Source organism: Oreochromis niloticus, linkage group LG2 (genome assembly GCF_001858045.2).
Source record: "Oreochromis niloticus isolate F11D_XX linkage group LG2, O_niloticus_UMD_NMBU, whole genome shotgun sequence".
Taxonomy (NCBI): domain Eukaryota; kingdom Metazoa; phylum Chordata; class Actinopteri; order Cichliformes; family Cichlidae; genus Oreochromis; species Oreochromis niloticus.
The window spans coordinates 21,320,543-21,344,039 of NC_031966.2; the positions used below are offsets into that span (position 1 = coordinate 21,320,543).

General features: G+C 40.0%; 1 protein-coding gene and 1 long non-coding RNA gene across 5 annotated transcripts in view; both read right to left on the bottom strand.

Annotated features, from left to right (window-relative positions):
• Positions 1–1,951: 1,951 nt before the first annotated feature.
• mid2 (midline 2) overlaps positions 1,952–23,497 on the bottom strand; it is a 151,101-nt gene continuing 129,555 nt past the window's right edge. For all 4 annotated transcript variants that reach the window (XM_005467574.3, XM_005467576.3, XM_005467575.2 and 1 more), the window contains 3 exons: positions 22,717–22,878; positions 6,839–7,046; positions 1,952–6,481 (listed from right to left, as the gene is read on the bottom strand). In XM_005467574.3, coding sequence (XP_005467631.1) covers positions 6,058–6,481; positions 6,839–7,046; positions 22,717–22,878 — 794 coding nt within the window. In that variant the 3' untranslated portion in view covers positions 1,952–6,057. The remainder of the gene's footprint in view (positions 6,482–6,838; positions 7,047–22,716; positions 22,879–23,497) is intronic.
• On the bottom strand, positions 15,749–17,174 carry LOC112848210 (uncharacterized). Its single transcript, XR_003222208.1, has 3 exons — positions 17,019–17,174; positions 16,727–16,896; positions 15,749–16,072 (listed from the first exon to the last, which is right to left on the bottom strand). It is a non-coding gene; the product is annotated as an uncharacterized LOC112848210 (long non-coding RNA).

Sequence of the window (23,497 nt, forward strand, 5' to 3'; positions counted from 1 at the left end):
TTTTCCTTCTTTGTAATTAGAGAGTTGTTGTATGCCACATTAGAGGCTTTAGTGACAAATGACTTAACGAGCTACACAGGGAGTCCTAATTATTCTGCAATTAGAAATGTAATTATGGGTTGCTCCAACAGCTTGCTTGCTAGCAGTGTGAGGGAGCAGAGGCAGAGCCAGTATCACATTTAACCGTTTGCTAATCTGTCACACACGGAGAGGTAGACAGTGCCCCAATCTTTAAACCTGTGGCCTAACCTGGATGGAGTTACGTCACAGAGCCCTGTAATCCATCAGTGCACAGGCAAACTAGATTTTAAAAAGCCCTGGCCCAATGTGATAGATTCATAACGCAGGATTAAATACTGCGTATGCATAGATGTGCGCATATATTTATAATCATAATGTCTCCTAACCTTCCGGGAAGTTGCAGTGACATAATGGAGAGGTAATAGGTTGAAACTGGATTTCTCTGAGTCTATGTTATTCAATAAGCAAATTTACATTAGGCACTATATTATCATGTTAATCAGGTAATGAGGTTCAACATGTAGCTTCGAGTTAAATAGTAATGGAAATGTAGAGAAGCAGGGATCTTATTATAGTCTCTTCCTGTTTTACAAAACAAGCTCTTCTACACAGTTTCTGAGAGCGGTCCTTTGGCGTTCTTGGTAGAGAGAGAAGGTCATAGGGCAGAATGCATTAAACCACCACATTTAGCAGCTGCAAGAGAGTGCCTGGTCGTGTTTTCATTTTGTGAGTTTGTCTGTGAGTGTTATCAGGGCAGAGGTTTGGCCTGAAAACTATAACCAGAGGTACTGCAAAAGCATTTGAGTGTACTTTGACTGGTATTTATATGTATATCAGTCAGAGGGCAGATTTTGTCCACATGCCTCTGACTGCAAGCTGCAGTTACAAGTTTCCTGGTGAGTAGATGACACTATAATGAAGCCAGAATGTAAAGTTGGGTATGAACTCACTGGCGTTTCTGCTCGTGTGATGCCATTTTAAGGCAATCTAGGACTCACAAATGTTGTCATCTTCTATCCATCCATCCATTCTCTTGTTCTTTTCCAATTCAGGGGTTATCTCAGGTACCATAGGGCAAAAGGTTGGGTACACCCTTGACAGGTTGTCAACCATTCACACCCACATTTACACCAGGGGCCAATTTATAATCACAATTTAACTTAACCCCATTAATGGCATGTCTTTGGACTGTGGGAAGAAGCAAGAGTACCTGGAGAGAATGCACGCAGACATGGGGAGAACATGCAAACTCCACACAGGCCCACAGCTGTCATCGTATATGTTAGTCTACATTTTGAATTGTTCAGCCAGCTGAAATTCCCCTGGTTCCCTTATTACACTGTTAGAGCATTCCTGCTGCCTCAAAGCAAATTAAATGCAAATTACATGAGCGGGCTGTTCATCCTTTCAGGGTCAGTGTTTGTGTTTGTGCCATGCTCGCAGGCAGTGCTGGGGCCAATGCACTACAGTACTAGTTGTAGTGAGTAACTCGTGCCAGTGATGGCAGATGAGGGCTAAGAGGGTATAGCCCTACAAACCCCACCCTGAGCTCTGGATGACCTGCCAACCTGGCAACCTTACTATCCCATGTACCGTTCCAGGGCTCAGCCTCTTTGAAAGCTGTGGGTTGTAGTTTAAATTCCCGTACATGTTTGTAAGACCTGTGAGAGGCCCACAGTTTGTGTTTCACAAGCTGCTTAAAGGGAGATTTATTATGAATCTTTCCAGTGTTGTAAACCTGGTTAAAACATCAACATGATTAAAGAACAGTTTGAGACTTTAGGACAGGAGCATCGCCCTGTCCAACCCTGGAATTTTTTTTTCACTCCTCTCTTGGATCTCAGTTTTTTCTGTAAATATTTGAAATTATATTTAGCAGTTGCATCATTTTTAAGTAACAAACCTAAAAAGAAACTCTTGACTCCAACAGTTTTTGGGATCAGACTTTTAATTGGACTTAATTCACATAAATAACATTGGTTCATATATATTTTGTATAATATACAACTTTATATAATATATATTTCCCCCTATGATTTACATTCCTCTCTGACTAAAAGTATATCTGTTATATCTATGGAAACAGGAAGCATTGCAGGAAGGCAAAACTGCTCTTTTTTGTGCTGTTTCAGGTTTTTTTCTCTCTTTTTTTTTTTTTAAATTAAGGTCCAAATGTCAAAAGGAGAGGAGTGCCTTTCTTTTGAGTTGTAAAAAAAACCCAAAACAATTTCCCAAGTTACACAAACAGAAAAGCAGAAAGGAGAATCTATTGCATTGTCTCTAGGGTATTACACTGCACTACAAGGAGTGGGTAGCTATTGAAAATCATTCACCGTATATATTTTACTGTATTGACTTGTGACACAAAAAAAGAGCACTGCAGATGATCTGATATGCATGGCAATGAACATTTTCTGTATGCTTTCAACGTTTTTTTTCCCCCATTGTAAAAAATAAAAATAAAAATCGAGAATATGTTTGACTCGACAGGAAACCCTATCTCGAAGATAAGGACAGAGTTACAGTATGAACCTGCGGCAAGGTCACATATTCATGCAGTGACCAAGCCAAGCACACTTGCACAGATGAGTTGAGCTTGTCGGTCCAGATCACAAATCAACACTGTGCGGTTGCTGCGACCGACATTATTCAGCAAGATGAATGGATATCTGGAAGTCAGGTAACATTGGGTAAGCTCCCTGCTTTGTTCATCTGCTGTGTTATCTTTGACATGTGGAATCTCTCTATCAATCAACACCTCGAGAAAATATTCAGAACTGATGCACCGTTCAGTTTCCCTCGGTGAATAATGCAGATCCGATTTTCACTGCCGTTCCCAACTGACTCATCAAGGAACTTTAAGGTCAGCAAATGATTTAAAACAGCGTGTTTGCAGGGAACGCCTGCTTTTTCAAGTCAAGGAGATCATAGCCTGTCAGAGTAGAAATGTTACAAGACAGTCAACGGTTATATACCTCGTGATGAGTAAAAGGAGTGAAATCGGCAATGAGGCGTAAGGTTTCTCGTGTCAAATCGGGTAAAAGTCTGCATCTTATTTTAAGCACAACCTCCAGTGTCACTTTGTCACAGCTTCTCTCGACTTTCTGGCTACGCAGCCTCTTAAATCGGCAAAAACTATGATACATATTTGATTGTCTGAATCAGCCCTGCTTCCTTGAATATCAAACCAGAGAGAAACTGTCACCCACGCTAGGCCTTTAAATCCAAAGCTTCAGCTGCTATTTGAATAGTGATCAAGAACAGAAAGAGTTTCGAGGTCATGTCTGCTGTAAAATGTTCAGGTGAGCCTCTACCCAAAGGGAAAAAAACAAATTGGTGAGCATTAAAGAGTTACTTAAATTACCCGGTGAACTGTGAGATCCTATAATGAATCATGCATTTATCACGACAACCTAAACTGAACATGGAGTGTGTTGGTGTGTGTGTGTGTGTGTGTGTGGTAACAAATTACAGAGGAAAACACAATCATGCCATGACATTGCGACAGACAGCAGGTTTAAGTGTTAACCACCTCCTTCCCTGAAAAGTCAACAACAAACAGCTATTAGTTATTCATTAAAATCATGATAAAAATCCCACAAACACCATCATAATCATATCCCTTTTCTAAACATAGTTTCACTGTATGCTATTGAAAAAAGCAATGGGGAGGATAAGTCGCTGGTTGTGTTTAAAGCACAGTAGACAAAACTTAAAAGCTGTGACTTTTTTCTTTATTGCAAAATTCTCCGAGTGACCAAAAGAGGTTTTACTGCAGTATGTTTTACACGCTAACCACCATAAATTACTTTGAAAATATGAGCAGAAAAACAGAATGAGTTAACACAACCAGCAGCAGTGCTTATTGTCTCTTACCCTCCCCATTACAACCCTGCCACACATTTCCATCTATTTCAATACTCACAGAGGGGAGTTAGTGTTAATTAAAAAGTGCATCATGAATATGTTGCGATTAATAATAAAAGTAAACCATTTTTTTCATAAATAACACTTTTTTTTCCTCTAGTTATCAATAAACCTCTTATTATACAAGTCGAGTAGTCACATGATGCAAATCTGCCCCCTGGGATCTTGTTAATAAAGAATCCGGGAGCGACGCTAACGCTTCCTGAAATAAGGAAGCTGTGACCTGTCAATACAAAACAAGACTGACGGGTCAAATCCAGGAGGAAGATCGAGGAAAGGACTATAGCAGTGACCACACATAGCTATTAAGGACACAACACATGAACAGCGGCAAGGAAATACTTGCAGTACAGCCTGCTGTAGTAGACAAACTAAAAAAAAATGGGATATTTTAAGAATCAAGAGTCTCTGTGTGGGGAAAAAGAATACCACTCTCGTGTCTGGACTGATGCAGGGAGGTTTTTAGCGTTTTTGTTTCATCGGTATGATCACACTGTAAACGTGTCACATTTTGGGAGTGCAGATGATGCTAACGTGGCATTCAGGTACTGTGTTTAAGCATACATCAAAATATGCAGTTAAGCTTTGTGTTACTTTTACAACCAAGAAAAAATACTACTGAACTCCCTGTCTTAATTTGTAGTTTTTTTCCTAGTCTTAAATCTTCTTACAGTGAATTTGCAGTTACTGGTGTGCATTATTTTTCCATTGTGTGCAGTAAATACAAAACTCAACCAAGCTAGAGATTGTAATGTCTATAATTGGATGTCTGCATACACATTTGGAGAAACTGTAAGATACAGACATGTTTTCTAGTTGTAGTGTGTTTTAGTTACGTGCAGTTAACACAGATCGCATTTGCTAAAATATGATCAGCAAAGATCTGTTCATAATTTTGCTTTTTATTCGTTTTTATTAATGTAGAAATCAAAAACTGACTGAATAAAAGCAAAGCAGTGGTATTGTACGTTTCCCAGAGAATGTATGTACTAGTGTAAACCTTGCAGGAATCAAACATCCCCCCAAAGGAAAAAAAGCTCCTTTTTTTGGGGGACAGAAAAAGTCCAGTCTGGCAGCATTTCAAAAGCTTACCCATTCACACGTTACACTTTTGTTAAATCTGTAATAAAAGAGAAATTTAAACACTTTAGACACTTTATGGTCTTACAGGAGGTTACGTTCTGCAGCTTGAAAGTTGGAGCTTCCAGAATTTATGCTACAAGGCCAGCTCGGCTGCTTGCGCTGTAATAACAGACATGAAAGTGGCATCAATTTTCACACTACTAAGACAGACGATAAACTAAAGACAAATCCTGACTGCTTGACCCTAACGCTGAGGGGATCCAGACGCTCTGAAATGATGTGTGGGGTAATTTGCTGGTAGGTTTGTGTTTACTTGTCCCCTTAGAGAGAAGGGTAATTTATAATCAAGACATTAAAAGATCGGCTTTTTTGGGAACAACAGTGCCCCTGATACTCAGGGCATGAGGAGGCTCACTTACTAGTTCGATACGGCTAAAAATTGTGATTCTAAGCATCTGCTATGGCCTTTCCATCCACCTGTTTGATAACTATTATGGATCGGTGGACAGCACTTTCCACTGCTGTGGTCAAAGCACCACGAGTTAAATACTTTTGAAAGCATCAATCGGTTTTCTATTCATTTTTCTCTGTATACTTTTTCTTTTCCTTTTCTGTCTTTCTCATAATCTACCACAGGTTAAGTAGTTTCACTGTTCATGTGCTGCACCTTCAAACTTTAAATGGCTGACATGAAGATTCTCACTTTGGTCTTCTGCCTGGGGTGAAACACAGATGAAAAAAGGAAGACCTTAAATGGTCCTGAAAATACAGGACACCAAAGCTTTCTCTGTCAGTGACTGCAGGGCATCGGATGGACTTTACGTGTGCTGATGGCTGCAGTCAAAAGACCTCATTCCCATTCGTTGATGATGGATTTGCAAAATATTGGATGGCTACAAACTAACCGGACTGACATTTTTCCAGACTGCTGTGCATATTTGCAACTTTTTAAACCCATATGAAAGTAACTAGCTAACATGAGCCACCGTGTCAGTGTTTTAATCGCATTTACAGTCACACGACCACTCAGTGGCAGGTCTTCATCCCGGTCAAGTATGGCGAGTCTTGCCGGCACATCCCCATTTGCTGCTGTTGGTGCTCTTGAAGATCCGAGGCCACACCATCGACAAAATCGGGGACAGGTAGCCCTGAGAGTATCATGACTGACTTGTTCCAGATCATGAAAGTGGGTACAACAGGTAGGAGGAAGGAGATTTCAAAGGTGTGAATATGCTGGGAATTCATGGCATCGTAAAAGGACAGCGAATTGTTGTCGTAGTCCAGCAGGACACCCAGCCGCCTCAGCTGCAGACTCGCCTCCACCAGCATCTCCTTACCATCGTGCCGCACCATAAAGTTGTTGTTGCAACGTGAGAACACCCATGAGGATGAGTTTTTGCCGCTCCATTCGTTTTTCGGGGCTGATTTGTAAGCCACGCCGATGGCATACCTGCAGGGAAGGCACATTTTGGAACACATTACTGATCTGAAACTAGTGTCCTCCTTAATGACTTTACATACACAGTCAGGCTACCTCATGCTGAGGACACACAAGATACGCGTAGCCCCTTTGGGTTTTTTGTGCATGAAAAAGGTCTACTTCACAGCCAATTAGTGAAAAGAATATAATTAGAATAAGAGTATACACTGTGTGTGGTGTGTGTCTGTTGCGTGTGTGTGTGGTGTGTGGGGGGGGAGGTTGCGTAACAGCCTAGATTTAAACTCCCAAAAGAAAGATATTTCAGTTTATCAAGCCTCCTTGCAGGCTTATATAATGCACTTGTGTGTGCGTGCGTGTGATTCTTACCATGTGGATGCTCCGAGTAGCACCTCCCAATAGTGACACCCGCTGTCAATAAAGACATTACCAGCAGCTCCATAGGAGCCTGTTCCGCTGAAGCGCTCCGGGGTGTGGCTCTTCTTCAGCGAGCTCTCGTCCTTCTCCATGGTCAGGCAGTCGTTGGACAGACGTAACTTCTTGTGGGCTGTTTTGGGGTCCAACTTGAAAGGTTGACCTGGGAAGAGATATAATTACGTGCTGTTACTGCATGTAATAATAAAAACGCCGTCATCATTAAATTCCAAATCTTCATGAATGGCACACAAACAAAGATGTGACCTGAGATGTTTAATTATTACCTCGATAATGCTGAAGTATTATAACTGGGTAGCAGTTTCTAATAATGTCACACTATGAACTGTTATTTAGGTATTAGCAAGGTAAGTGCTCATTTCTAATTTCATTTTTAATACAGATATAACATGGTTATATTTATGACTATGATTATTACTAACAGTGATAACTGCACATGGTGTAACAGTAACAGATGGATAAACATATCTGTATTTATAAATGATACACAAAGCAGGTGTAATCTTATATAAATGATGAATTAAGCACTTGCTAATAGCTTATAAATACCTTATTAATGCTTAATAGTGTGACATTATTAAACAGCGTTACTTATTACTGTAATGAAAACCCAGATACAGAAGCTCACTGTGCACATTTTTAGGTATAACATTCTCATTTTATACTACAGCTTTCAAAATTGTGTTCAGGTGTTGTTTGACTTAAATTGCTTTGTTTACTTTATTATCATGAACAAATATATTTATTGGTTGTAGAGCTGTGGGTGTTATGGAAAATGTATTTTTGATTTGTAATAACTCCACCAATGTGGACCTCAAACGTATTGATTGATACGGCATACTAGAACGTCTGTATGTTTAGTGCATTAGCTCTGCGCGTGCATATAAACAGAACCAAACCAGGAGGAGGATTATTATATGACAGACACATCAGGAGGATTAGGTGACAGCCAAGGCAGAGAATGAAGAGATTGCTTCATCTTTGCTGTTCTCAACTGCAGGCACGCTACTGGTGTGGAAGCCAAGATTTTTGGTGAAATACACAGTGTATCTGTGTGTAACAGTTTTTGTTTTCATCAAGAACATGTTCAGTGTTGGTGCAAACATCCTGTGTGAAAATAAAGAAGGCAAATAACTGCAGAGAAATGGCTTCATACGGCGCATTAAGTAATGATTGAGTAATGGCTAGCTATATGCTCATGCTGCTTAAGCTTATTAGCCATGTGGAGCTGGTAATAAGTGGTTAAAGTGTGCAAGTCTGGTGAATGCTGCAATGTTTAAAAATGTGCACAGTGTACTGGAAATATATGAAAATATTGCAAGGTGAGGGATCCAATCATGATCAAGTGATCATGGCTGACTATTTTATTTTTTAGTTCCTCCTTGTTTTAGGTCCCATTGAGAAATATATTGAGTTACGAGTTGCTTACACCTGCAGCCCTCACAAAGCTTAACTGACAGTGTTTTTAGTCCGGACTTCAGGTTAAAACAGACGCGAGCTCTTTTTTGGTCTCCACCATCTCTGACTAAAATATCTGACTCTTTCAGCTCTTTAATGCTTCTGTATGTTCACCTGCTAGTTTCTGATTGTGTGGCTGCCATTGTTTTTTTTTTCCACTCAAGCTTGTGAAGTGAAAGAGGCCGGCGATGCCACAAGATAAAAGGAAGAAAGAACCAAAAATAAGAATAAAACGAGAGGAAGATTTCAACCCAGAGCAGCAAAAGAAGAAAACAAATAGAAAGCGGGGTGAGAAGTGCTTGCAGAGAACTCACAGGGAGAGACACAAGAGGAGAATGTTTGAGATACAAGGGCGAGAGTCTAAACTTCAAAGCTTCTCACAGCCTTTGGTGAAAACATTTCGTAACAGTGGAGGAAGCCACCCGGCATTTTCCTCTGTGCCTCCAATCACACAGACTTGGAAATTAGCTGAAGGAAATAGCCTTCACTTCCACCACGATAGGTAGCGGTTGGGGCTTTTCAGTGGAAATGTTACTACCCGGCTGCAACAATTCAGTTTGCAATGGCACCAGTAATTTGGGTGTAATGGGTGGAAAATTGGGAGGGCAAAACTAGGTGAGTGGCAGAGAGAGAGAGGAGCTATGGAGCGAGTAGGAGAAGAGAAGTTGAGGGGATAATATGAGACTGAAGATTCGGCAGAGGATCCCCTCTCAACCTCTCAATGTGTGTGTGCGTAGGCTTCATGGAAGTCAGCCACATCCCTTCCAGACCTGACATTTAACTCTGACACCTCTCATCTCATCTCTCAGCCTCCCTGAGCCTCCCATGGCTTAATGAGCGACACAATGAGGACCCGGACTCCGCCTCCCCTCTCTCTATCTGCCCTTGCCTTCATCTCTCTTCCCCCCATTCTTTCATTCTCATCCTCTCTATCCTCTCTCCACTCTCACACACTCCCCTCTCCAATAATCTGCGTGGTGAGTGTGTGTTACCGCATGTGGATATGAGACGACGAGGCCAATGTGCTGCTGGCAGCCAATTACATTAATGCGCTCTCTTCTTTGAACTGCTTATCGCTGCCAGCGCAGCCATTTCCAAACACTGGGGCTCTGTCATGCCTTTCCAGGGGATGACTCCTGAGAGCCCGGGCTGGGCCCGAGGTTCAGGAAGGGGAGACGCACGTGACGGTAGAGGACAAGCAGGCCCGTACACAAGGCATCAACTAGAGCCTCTACAAGAAGCAGACATGCAGTTCAGTAAATTGCCAAGAAGAAATGTTTTGAACCGGGGCCAGCAGGATTCTTGTAAATGGACAAAGTCTGAAATAATCAGTTTGCACTTAAACTGTGAGTTTTTGGCATGAACTCACTGCAAATAAAACTATCAAAATGGACGGTACAACTGAAATAACCCATGAATATGTCGAATAGCTGGAGACTAGACAGTTTAGAGACTAAACTGTTACAAATTTGGAAAAAAAAAAAAAATCGCCTGCAACTTGTAACCACTGTCTAAGTTTTCATTTCCTGTTTTAAGGCACCTGCAAGCCATGTCTACTCCCAGAATGAGTCATAAGTCTGTCACTGGTGAAAATGAGCCCAATACATTTCTGTGCTGAACATAAAAATTTAGCTACTTGTACTTTAGCGTTTTCATTTTATGAAGCTGTTCTACATTACTATTCATACGTCAGTACTTTAACTTAATGCTGAAGGTCGGACAAACTTGCACACAGTGAAGAATTTTCTACTGTGTGACACTTCTTCTTTTATTTAAGTAAAAGATTTGAGTACTCCGTGCGCTGCTGAAGCTTCTCCATGTTGCAGAGCTGCCATGAAATGAACAGACCTAGAGTCGCAGCAAGTGTACTGGTATTTGCTAGCAGCACTTGGAGAACATGCCAAATTTGATTTCTTCTGGAGTGCTGTACTGCTGGCCTAAAGGTGTAAATAAGTCATGTGTGGAGTTCTACATTAGGAAGAAGACCGTTTCAAAATAAGAAAGTGAATGTTTACTTCAAAGAAAGTTCAGAACCCTTCTTATATCAGCTACCTCTAGAAACCACACATGCACGCCCCCACACGAATAAAGTTCTTGACCAAAAATATGCATATTGCTGTCAGATTTTAGAGGCAAAACAATAAAGATGAGATGGGGGAGCAGCAAATCTCAGGGATGCAATATCCAAGCGGTAACTGTGATTAGTGTGCTTCAGCTTCTGCAGAAATGCTCAGCGATATCTGTGTCAGCAGAGATAATCGCTCTACGTTAGACTGCCTCAGAGCTGTGTATTGTTACGTACTTGCGAGTCTTTAATGGAACCTTGTAAAACACAGAAATGAAATTGTATCAAGGAAAAATAAAAGAGAGCAGAGAAATAAAAGAGACAACTGTTGGGGGAGCATTTATAAAAAGTAATTTCATTCCAACTTCATTCTGCTGGGTCTTTGCTGGAGTAGTTGCAGTGGGGCAGCATCTGGGTAATCGACTTTATTTCAATTCAGTCAATTTCACCCACACTTCTTCTTTTTCCTGGCTTCCATTTTTGCTGAGGGAAAGACTGGGTTGCCTCCATAATGAAGGAGATAGAAAAAAAAGATCCATTTTACTGCATAACTAAACAATTACTGCAGTAGGAACAGCAACATCAGGGACACCGAGCGAGCTCTCTTGACACAGCAGCGGCATAACGCAACCTCGTATCCTTTCACAGGTTTTTACATTTGTTTAGAAGTTGCCAGCTGGCAGCGTGCCGCTTATAATTGTCTCGTTCATATGTGACGTGGCGTCGAATCCAGCTGTGCTGACTACTTTCATGTGTCTGAGATACAGAGGTACACTGGTGAGATTAAAAATGCAGCAGCCATGTAACACGGGTGGGGACATCCAATAACACTGCATGGGTATTAGGTGCTCAGCATGACTTCTTGGCATCGAGAGTGTTTATGTGTCACATCCTCTCTTTTCACTCCTTCCTGGGCAATTTTTTGGCTCTTTTTACAAAACTTCTCCAAAAACTGGAAAAGTCTTTGTGTAGTGAAAAAGCAAAGACAAACAGCAGTCCTTGATCTTCTGCAGTTTCACCCTTTAACGAACTAGGCAAAGTCTTCAGAGACCAGTGCTAGAAAAATAATATTCAGTAAGGCTTCTGGGTCTGCTTAGAATTTCACTGTGATTAAGAAGCCATTTTTGGAAAGGAAGCGTCTGTGATGGTTCGTTAGAGTAAAAGCATGTGAAAGACTGCCTTTTTTCCCCCCCTTCTTCCAGCGAGATTCTTTCTCAGGGCTTTTGCTTGTGTGTGTGAAATGTAATCATTCACTAAAACAAAGCCACGCTCTCGGTATTCCCTCTTTTGTTGTGTCAATTCACATAAATGTGCTGCACTGCAGGAAAAAAAATAGCAAATGTATCAAAGGGGACTTGAAAGCATGGCTTTATTATGAAGCTTTCCTTGGTGAGATGCTGATCGTTTGCTGTCTGGCATTTTAACACAACCCCAATCGCCCCCTCCACCTGCTGGCATTTTCACCGGCTGAATTAATGAATTTCAGCGAGCAACTATAAGAAAAAAACTCTCTCAGCCTCAAAAATACAAATGACAAAACATGGTCATATACTATACTGCAAAAAGTAAATCATTGAATTCCGGTGTTCCAATCACTTCCATGGCCACAGGTGTACAAAATCAAAACACCCAGGCATGCAGACTGCTTCTACAAACCTTCGTGAAAGAATGGGTCGCACTCAGGGTCTCAGTGAATTCCAGAGTGGTACTGTGATAGCATGCTGCCAAGTCTTGTCATAAAATTTCCTCACTATTAAATATTCCACAGTCAGCTGTTATTGATAGTATAACAAAGTGGCACATACTGCATAGAGGTTGCCAAATTTCTGCAGAGTCAGTTGCTAAAAGGTCCAAAGTTCATGTAGCCTTCAAATTAGAGAGTTCCATGAAATGGGTTTCCATGACTGAGCAGCCGCTGCACACTCCTAAACCTCATGGAAACCCTTCCAAGAAGAGTCGAAGTTGTTATAGCAGCAAAAGATGGGCATGAGGTTTAGGAGTGGAGATCATATTAAACTTGATAGATTAAGAATCGGATGTCACTGAAAGACGATGTAGTGTACAATGCCACCATAAGCTTTGAAAGTTAAAGCTGATGTTTAATTGGCTTGGTAACCTTCAAGATAACAATAACAGGATAATGATAAGATCTTTTATTATGGTTTATGATAAAACTGAGCCGCTTCACGTTCAGCTAATGAGAAACGTGTTAGCGCTGACAGCTCATAAAAACAAAGCTATTTATAACGCAGCGAAGTGACCTGGCTGTCTTCAGCTCTATGGAATATTTGGATATCAACAAGAAAGAGGAAATGATGCAACACTATGTGGGAAGACCAAAGCCAATAAATGCGCCATCAATCAGTACTTTTTAATTTTTATAAGTTCTTAACTTCTTCTTAATGAAGGAACATGCCTATGAGGGCGACACTGTGCCTCATTCTTACATTTATGGAAAACAATGAAGCTCTATTACATCGAGGAATCAGATACACCCGGCTAACATCTGTCCACAAAACTACTTTCTTGCCGTTTTTCATCATATCATGGAATTTCTTGACAGTGCATACAGTGATGGACTACAAAGTTTGATGCTAGACTGGATCAGCTAGGGGGATGTTCTATTCTGTGTCAATTGCTTGTTTTTCTGTGGAGCTGTGATTTATTGTTTTCACTGTCAAGCAACTCAAGATGCTGTGGGACTTCTAAAAGGTTGCCTGGCAGCTAAATAGGTCAGACTTTGCTTTTTAAATGTCTTTTCAGACTGATTTGCCTCTGACAAGCAGCCTAAACACGGTTGCTTTAAAACCCTCTGAAATGGGACGCCCCTGATTGAAAGCACACATGGTACCCATCTTTCCAAAAAAAGACAAAAAAAAGTCAAAGTGACAGGTAGAGACAAACTGGGAGACATTTGGAGTTTTGGTTTGCAAACTCTGTTCTCTGAGAGGATTTATTAAAAAACTGAATCGTAAATCCCACTGCCAGTGTTACTTCAGGGCCCCGTGGGGGCCAGACGAGTTGTTGCAGGATTATTGTTTGTCTTGTTCCTGGAAACAGTTCTTTATGACTAATGACAGCATTTTGGGTTTTTTGGTCTCATGCTGCAAAATGAAGGTGGAACTCGACATACACCTCCCAGAAGGGCATTACATAATGGATACGGATCTAAAAATCACAGGTTTCTTAAACACAATGTTGGAATTGGAGAGAAATTCAATATTTGGTGCTGCGTCTGATTGTTGGGACTTTCTTTTTAATATTATAGCCCCGAGGCGAGTGTTGCAAATTGGCACTACCTAAAGCAAAAGAACTGAAGTGTTTTATCTAATTTCCCTGTTAATCTATTTAAAATCAAAGTCATGGGGATATTCCAGAGCTACTTTTTGTGCATGTACAGACTGTCTCACTATTGTTTTTAATTTATTTGACAGATCAGAACAAACGGGGAGTTAGAAGTAGCACTGACATGCAAAAAAGATCTACCAGGAATGCTTTAAAATCCCAGTATGCCACTATTCTATGTGGACGCTTCCTCGTCTCCTTCTCTATAGCTTTCCAACCTCTGCTCCGATTTACCTCCTGTTTCTTCATCTCATCTCTACCTCCGACTGTTTACTTTAAGGAGTGCGTGGTAGCTCGGGGCCTGTCAACGGAGATGCATGCTGGGTAAATATTATTGCAGGCCCTTTAACAGGAGGAGGGACGTGTATCCCTGGGGCACCTTGACATGTGATATTTTCAGCCGGGATTTTAGCTGCTTACCTAATATTGTGTCTAGGATCTGAGGAATACACACATACACACATCCACAAACTCTCTGGGGTTTGCTGACTCCCTGCTTTGTACACACACAATATGGCTGCCCAGAATAGTTTACCAATAGAATGACAAACATTGTTAAGTCAACAGTCCAGTGTTTGACTGTCAGCAAAGTCGCTGCCTACAGGAAGGCAAGTATTCATTCAGAATGGGTTTTGTTTAGACATAAACAATATGCTCACTCAAAATAGAGCCCAGTCTTTAGTTAAAACAATAGAGCTGCTAAATGAAGACATATTTAAGACTAGGTTTATATTGTTGGTGCTCCTCCGTCAGACAGTTTCCTTTGTTCTAGAAAATTACAGTGGAGGCTTCACACTGTGGGACAGGTCCAAATGTTAAGCCAGAAAGCTGGAATGTGAATGCGTCTGGTCATTGTAACAACACACTATCATAGCTAAACTGACAACATATCAGTGGAGATGAGAATGTAACCGCTAGAAATATTCACAAAAAACGTAAAAAAAACCTGTCATGTTCAAAAGAAGCTGTTTGTGGCCTTAGCTGAGGAAATTAGAACTTATAGTTGAAATCCAGCTGCACCGGCACTTCAAAATCAGAAGTTATGAGTGGGACAGCCTGCTCCATAGGACTATAGTGAGTGGCCTGCAGTGTGGAATATTTCAGATTGTATATGAAAGATGGACACAGCCACCGTGACATCACTCACTGACTGGTGAGTGAGTCTGGTTTTGCAGCCTAGAGGATCTTGGATGCGGGTGTACTGGTGTTTTACTGGTGTTTGAAAACCAGACTTGACAAAGAGCAGATCTGACTTAAAAACCCAGGAACATACGCTCAAGAGCATATCCTGCCTTATTTTCTGTTTCACTCTAATTGGGACTACATTTTTGCAAAATAATAAGGTCGTAGATCAAGAAAGTGGTAGGGCCTTTATTTGCTTACAGTTCTATATCATCAGACGTCTCGTTCCAACTGTCTCTGGGAATAACAGTCAGACACAGACAGAGAGAGGCACTGCATGATAAACTGTAAGACCAATCTACATACCATGCAAAAAAAACCACTCATTCTAAATTTAAATCTGTTCTCTGTCCTAAATAACCAAACTGCTTCATACTCTGAGTGCAGCTTTGCTTCTTGTTGATATGAATTCATTACCGAGACAGACAGGCAATTAAAAAAATGCACAAACAGGGCACAGCCTAATAAAAGCAGTCTGGATTAATATGGGTTCTTGTTGTTTTGTGAGCCACAACTTTAATAAATTGTGACCGAGCAGAGATGCAAGCTTAATTCAATTTAATGCTTAAAAATGCATAAAAATATTTTTTTCCTTAAGCACAAATGTAATCATTATTATGTCGTTTAAAAAAAAACAGAAGTTTGTTTTTTTTAAATGACTAAATGCTTCAATTTAAAATAATATTTTACTATCATAATTTTTTCTATAATAAATAAAAGACATATTAAAGAACAATAAAGCAAATATCTGTGAAAAATACGAGTCATAAAAAGAAAACATGTTTTATCTGTACTTTAATAACACCACTCTGTGCTTGTTTAAAGTGAATGTCTTTCCCATTGAAGAATTACAAAGTGTAACTGGACTGGCATATTGCACTTTTACCCATCTCTCTGCGTTGCTGAGGCCTGGGTTGTATTATTGGGTAAAAGCAGTAGTCTGAGGGCACTCACGTCTGCAGACACTCGTCCCTGCAAAGAGCTATTTGGTGTCTTTTATTCACCCAACACTCTTCCTTTCTCACTCTCAATCTGTCACGTTTCATCCACTTGCACAGGCTCTCTCTGCGTCTCTGTAGGTTTCTGGCTCCATTTTTTGAAGACAGTCATGTAGAAACCTGGTCACAGTTCAATCTGAGGTAAATGCACAGTTGTGATACTAAAAGGTCACACAAGCACACTTGCTTGTACAGCACTGCGCAAAAGTCTTATGCCACCCTTCATTTTTTTATATTTCGGAAAATGAGAAATAGTTGCAGTGATTTATTGAATGCTGCTCAAATAACCCTTCCCCACTATAATAACCTATCCCCACTAACTGCATGTATTTGGACTGTGGGAGGAAGCCGGAGAACCCAGCGAGAACCCACGCAAACACAGGGAGAACACAGAAATTCCCTGGCCTGATGGCGGAATTGAACACAGGACCTTCTTTCTGTGCGGCAACAGTGCTAACCACCGTGCCACCATGCCGACGATTTAAACAAAAGTTTAAAATGTATTTCTTCACCTGTTAACAAACTAAAAATCCCCCACTTTCATCCAAAAATGATAAGACAGAATGACTGAACTGAAAACGAGAAACTGAAAAATTTCACAAAGCCTGGAGCACTTTTGGTCAAGACCCCTTTAAAAAGTTGAAAGAAACTCTGGCCCCTAGGAAGAAAAATATGGAGAAATGAGGCTCAAGACTTCTGCACAGTACTGTACATGCACATTCCCCTCTTAGCATCATGCTTAATTCATATGTTATTCAAGAAGCTGTGAGTTACTTCACATGTTGGCTGCGAGCATCCCACAGCAAAGTGATACTTCCATATGCTCCAGCGTTAGTGCCACTGTTCACTTTCAGGCACTCGAGGTTTATCTTTTATTAGACTGACCTCAAAAGCCAGTGAAAGCTCCAGGACATGATTTTAAACGTTGTCTCAATCAAGCCAACCTGAATTTCAAAAGGATGAAATCATTTAAAGATTGAACACTTGAGATGGGTAGTATAAAACAAAAAAGACAGAAATCTCTGTTGCAGAAAATGAGCAGGTGTCTTATTTTACTCCTTCTTACTTGTAAAATGTTGGTGAGTAGCTTCAAGATGCTGCCTTCAGGCGGAAATGTGGACTGGACTACAGAGAGCTGTTGGTAAGATGAAAATCCCCAAATATTTTTTTAGCTCCTAATGAGATCACATGAAGCAGTTTATATGCTTTTAAACATCTCCCACTGGAGCCACAAAATGATTTATACAGTACGCGATTATTATTTATTTATTTTTACATACTTTTATGGCATAGTAGTGTAGTAAAACTGGTGAAATGCTCCTTTATTATTCCTGGATTCCACCACAATACATCCTAAATTTTCAAGATTTCTGAAAAACAATTTAACATAACAATCCAACTTCTTGGATATCTTTTAATAAGTAGAAGATTTTAAAACAAATGTTTAAAATATTTGGTGCTAATACCTGCCCAGTGTTAAGACCGAAAGGTGTATCATCTTTAAAAAAAAAAAAAAAAAAAGGATAAGCATGACCTCTGAGATTATTTGACAGATGGCATAAAGATTGAAAAATAGACTCCAGACGAGGCGATCATATGCCATAGCCAGGGGTAACAGAGGCCAGCGTGCCAAGAAAGGGGTTAGAGAGGGACATAAAAGCGGAACATGGAAAGTTTGAGGCCACGACAAGCTGTTGCATAACAAAAAAAGACCTTAACAAAAGGAAAAAAACAGCAAAGGCCATGTCAAATTCCTTCACTTCATTTTAACACGAGCAGCTCCCATAAAATGTCTTTCAGAATTTGTGACGATAATTTCTGTAATATATTAAGCATTTCCTTATGCATTCAGTGCTTTGCATTAAATTGCAATTTGTGTCCTCTGAGGTCAAATAAGACGAGTTTATTCAGTTTATTTGCTTGCGATTAAGTCAACATCTGTGCTTATTAGGAAACTTGTTCGCATTTAGTTAGGCTCTCTGACTCTGTGTACCATATTTGTTAGTTTCAGTTCATAAAATTAGAATTGTTATAATTATTACAATTATTAATATCTTCGGGAATTCACCTAGTTTTGAGGTTTGGCGTTTGCTGCAATCCCACATATAATCTGCAGCAATTTAAGGAGTCCTGTTGTTGAAAAGACAGGGTTGTGATGCATGACTTTATAGCATCTGGTAGTGCTACATGTCAAAATGCTCTTTGCTTGCAACCCTCTGCCTGAAATATGATGAGCTTAGGTTAAAAGCCCCCAGATCCTCTCATCCTAAAATACTGAGACAGCTAAACCTTCCAATCTAGTCACAGACAAAAAAAAGAGACTTCAAGTGCAAGTTCTGAGCTCAAAAGCTTGCTACTTGAGCCCACAGAGCAGCAGAGTCAGAAGGAAAAAACTCTAATAAGCCTGTCAAAGTGAGATATCTGTGATCGGTTTTGTTGTGACCCATTTTAATCCAAAATCACTATTCGAGTTCACCAGAACAGATGAGTGAGGCTCTGTAATCTGAATACCAAGTCCTCTGCCAAAAAAAAAAAAAAGTGGGAGAGGGGAGGGAGAATGAGGGACAAAGACATGTGAAGAGGCTGACACAAACACAGGTGTCATAATGAAAACCACAAAACCTCAATCATGGATAAAAATATTAATGTTTTTTGTTATTTTGATGGCTTGTCTAAACCATTACAGCAGAACGAAATGCTGGTTGCCAATCACCGACTCAGAATCTCAACCACTGTTGGCTGTGGGTGGACAAGCTTCTTTCCCCTGATAGCACAGGCTGCCAGAGGAGAGGAAGAATGACAGTGTGGGAGTGGAGGGGGAGAGAGAAAATCATTCAATATTGCACTAAACTACAGCTTTAGCCTATGTAGTGCATTATACTAATGCATATGATATACTTTGTCATGTAGTGTGCCATCTTGCACTACACTATAGTGGCAAATATGTATGGTAATAGGCAGTGGACAGAGATTTCGTTGATGTGTGGGTGGGTCTGACTGTTTCTTACATGACAGCTCATGGTGACTTACTATTCTGTTCATACAGTTAAGTTTTTACATATATCTATATAATATACATAATGTATTTGACCTCAATTTATTAGTAAAGCCAGGCATGATTCTCTTCAATGTCAACCATAAAACCAGTATTTACTACATATATCACCACTACTATGTAGTCAGTACACTATTGTTTAAATATAGGTATTTTAAAAATATTCACTATGTGTGGTACAGTATAGTTTAGACTGTGATTTTAGCCCACTGGTAGGTGTTTGCTAGGCAACATGACGCATAATGAAAATTCTGTTAACAAAAATTAGATGTTGTCGCAAAATAAAAATGATTTCCTAAGGTGGTATTTGTGTATACACATTATAATTGGGTCTTTTTAGCTTGTTGGTAGGTTGCTAGGCAACATGATCACATCATATCTCAATGTCACTGCTGTGAAATAAAAACCCTTGTATGCTTTTATAAGGCGTCGAAGGTGCATAAACTCTACAAGTGGATTGTTTTAGCCTGTTGGTAAGTGGTTGCTAGGCAACATGCTTGACGTTGTTGTAGTTTTTGATATAGATGAGAACCTTTAGGGAACCTTGCTCAACTCCTGATCATGCAGGACGAGTATGCAAACAAACAGAGGTTTGATGTATTATAAAAAGATTACTGTAAACTGTCAATAGACAATCTCTGACCATATCATGCCAATAAAGCTTTACTGAACTGAAATGAACTGGGAAATTTCCAGATGGAAGTATCTCATACAGTGGAAAAAAGGATATGCTGGTGAGGAGGGTGATAGTGCCTTCTAGAAGCCTGCTAAGACGAATACTTAATACTAAAATATGTTAAATCAGTGACATAAACTAAAAAAGGTTCAAACCTTAACTATGCCTATATATCCCGAGTGTATCCTGATGACAGTTAATCCTAAAAACCACTCCTGGCAGAGGCTGAAATGAGCTGGCATATCAGCTGCATTTTTGCTTCACTGCACTTCGGCTGCAATTTTAGACTGATTTTAAAATTTTATTGAGCACCCCTGGGGCACATCCTAAATTAGCGATATCGCTGAGGTTTTAACTTATTATATGCCACAGCTGAACCTGATGAATATTCCTGTAAAATAGACTGTGGGTGATGTGACTTTGTAGATACAGCCATAACATCTCTTTTACTGTTTTTAAAAAAGGAATATTAAGAATGATTCATCTTTGAGTTGAACTAGTGATAAATTATGATGATACCCTGCAATATTCATCATGGTTGTTGTCAGGCAGCGCTAACATATTACCTTATCACTTGATATGGGAGCCTCTAGAGGGGACTTTAATTTGACATTCATTGTAGCTTGCAGTGCAACCAAAAAGCCCCACATTACAGAGAGGTTGGTGCTGTGAGACTTCAGGGAAGGAAAAAAAAGTCACAGAATCCATCAATAAATCCAGACTGCTGGAGAACACCGAATCAGATCTAGGTGTAAAACTAAACAAGACTGTCAGTACACAAAATTATTATCTGGAATAAATGTTTAGACCGCTCACAATAATCACTCAAAATCAGCAGGAGCCACAAAGAAACAGCTACTTATGAACAACGGATAGTGGTTTATTTTGAAATGCAAATAAATAACCTCTGTGGTGTTTGTCAGTAGTTTTGTCACTGGACCTGGTGTAGTGTACTGACAAGTAAATGTTAACAATGTCTATTTAGTGGCACAGACTTGAGCCAGTGTGGTCAGTAAACAACACATTCTGTTGTGGCCATGCATTCTTAAAATGTGGTCACAGTTTAATTATGTTCCCATGCAATTCTAACCAGTGACCACATCATAATGTTTGGCAAGGCAATATTTTTTCCCCATGTCCCAAAGGAGTTAAGCATTTTTAAGACTATTCTATCTCTTCAAGCTGACTCGAACCTAACATGCCCCAAAGAGTATCAGCGGTTTTATGAAGTTTATTTGCTCACATTTAGTTAACCTTAAAAACTGCATTTTGTACTAGCTTGTACTGTTACAGGGAAAAGGAAGCGCGTTAAAGCAATGGAAAATAGTTCAAGTCTGAGGCGAGCTTTGACAGCAGCAAACTCTACCTCAGGGAGAAAACAGGAGAAAAGAAACAAAAGAGAAACAACAAAGAATCCGAAGGACGACAATTAAACAGTCTTGTAAAAACAGTGGAAATTTCTCCAAGCAGAAAAAACAACTGCTGTGTACGCGGTAAGAACAAAATGAGTACATCTATAGAAGAAGGGAGCATGCCATATCAGTTCTGTGACAGACTGGCGATAGAGGTGCTGGTGCTCAGAGTACTGCAGGTTTAATCCCTGTAACATTTGCAGTGGTAAAAATAAGTTATACTGTTGCACAACTCACTGTAATCTGACAGGTGTGCAGGAGAGGAAAAACGTGGAAAAGCTCTCTCGTGCACAGTTTATTTAATTCAGCTACTTGTACACCTTAATGTGTGTCAAAGCACAGAATACTTGACAAGGGTCTTGCTACCGAAAGTACTGTATGTACATACTTCAAAAAGTAAGTCCGCTCATACTTGTAACTTAAATACACACTATTTGGTGGGGAGATGGTGTGGAGGTTATAATAGTAAACCTAAGCTGACAAAAAGTGGCTAAAATGTGATAAGTAAACGTTATGTACGAACCATTCAGGATGTGAACTCTATGAGATAAAATATGTGTGTGAGGATTCCTTACCTATATCCCCATATACTTTCAATCTTACCATCACACTAGTTGTGGTGTTATTACTAGAGCATTATCCATGCAGGATCATTTTTGTGTCATTTTTCAAAATTTGTAGCGGTATTGTGCTGATGGACGATGTAGTCAGAGATTAACTTTAGATCTTACTATAATCATCATAGCGTATGTATATATGAAGTCTGTATGTACAGCCAACAAGTCGCTACTGACCAAGGAGGGTATGAAGCATTTTCCAGGCTCCTTCTATGCCGAGTACAATTAAGCTAGGTGGCTCACATGCATGTACATGTACAGTCATAAAGCCATCATTTTCCATTTTTACAGTGTTTACAATCTTCTTGAAATTGATGGCGTCAACACATCAAAAGGTAATGATATGTCTTCTGTGTTGTATTGTTGATATAATATGGGTTTCTGAGGTCTGCAAACCATTAAATTTTGCTTTTATTTACATTTTGCACTGTACCAACTTTTTTTGGAATTGGAGTTGTAAGAACATCATAATATCGAATGTCTACTCAATGTCCAAACACATTTTTGACATAAATACTTTTTGTTAAAAAATGGTCAACTTTTTGATTCTCCACATCAGAGAATGATGAAAGTCTACCTTCTGGAAACATGCCTTAAAATTTTTTACATTATACTTTTTTTTTTTTTTAACTGTTCATACATTTAGACTAAAATTATTCAGTGAAGATTGCATGACATACAGTGAATTGCTTTGAGTGTGAGTGAGTGTTTGTGACAGAAATACATTAGGCACTGCTGGCACTCTTGCTGCTTTCTCCTTTCATGTATGCATATACAATGTAATAATCTAAACTAGCTCTGAATCAGCAGCAAATCTGCCACTCACTTGTAAATCAAAGCCAATCCTCTGTGAAAAACACTCAGTCGTGACAACATTATGTTGCACAAATGATACAGAGAGAGATGCAAGCTTTCAGTTGTATTAAATATCCAAACCCAAAATAACACGGCTTGTAAATATTCATGAAAAGGCTGGCAGAAGTGTAACATGTGCCTTCACTTACTGTTGGTTTTGAGGCGGGCTGGCTCACTGTTGCGACTTCCTGCTTGGTTGATAGCCTTGACGAAGAAGATATAACGGGTGCCACTCTGCAAGCCGTGCACCGTGTAGTGGTTCTGCTTGATGTTAGGTACGATCATCCAGCTGTCTGCAGAGTTGTACAAGCCTGGCAGAGCCACAGAGACACACACAAGTACACACAGCATGAGTAACAAGGTTATGTTGCCGCTTTTAAGGTAAGCAGAGTTAGTGTGTCCTGCTAAGAACCTTTTTTTCAGTGATGTTCAAAAGAGTAAAATCTGTTCTCAATTCCGACCAGAGGAGGGTTATTTTTCCTCAAAGCCCCAAAGTGAGTCATCCCCACCCAAATAAGGAGCTCAGAGACCATACGGCTCTCCATGTTATGCAACATTTATGTCTACATACTAATCCATCCCATTACAGTACTTTTACATCAGGTTTAGCATGACAAACTCCCCTGAGGCAATATTGTGCGTTCACTAAGCTAAAACTATAAGCCATTATGAACAAGGTGCTCACAATATAAATCTCTGAAGTAAGCGCCTCAAGGCAAAAGACTGTCATTGCCTTTAATGTTCAAATGTATGGAAACACAGGCAGTAACAACATGACCCCATTTGGTGGGCACTTTGATTTAAAGCAGCTTGCAGTATAGAGTCGGTAATGCCAGTTAAGCTCTGCAGTCACCTGCTTCTAAACACAGTCTTCTCAGTCTCTGAGATGTAGCCGACCGTGAAGGATAAAAAAAGGAAATCTCGGCTGTG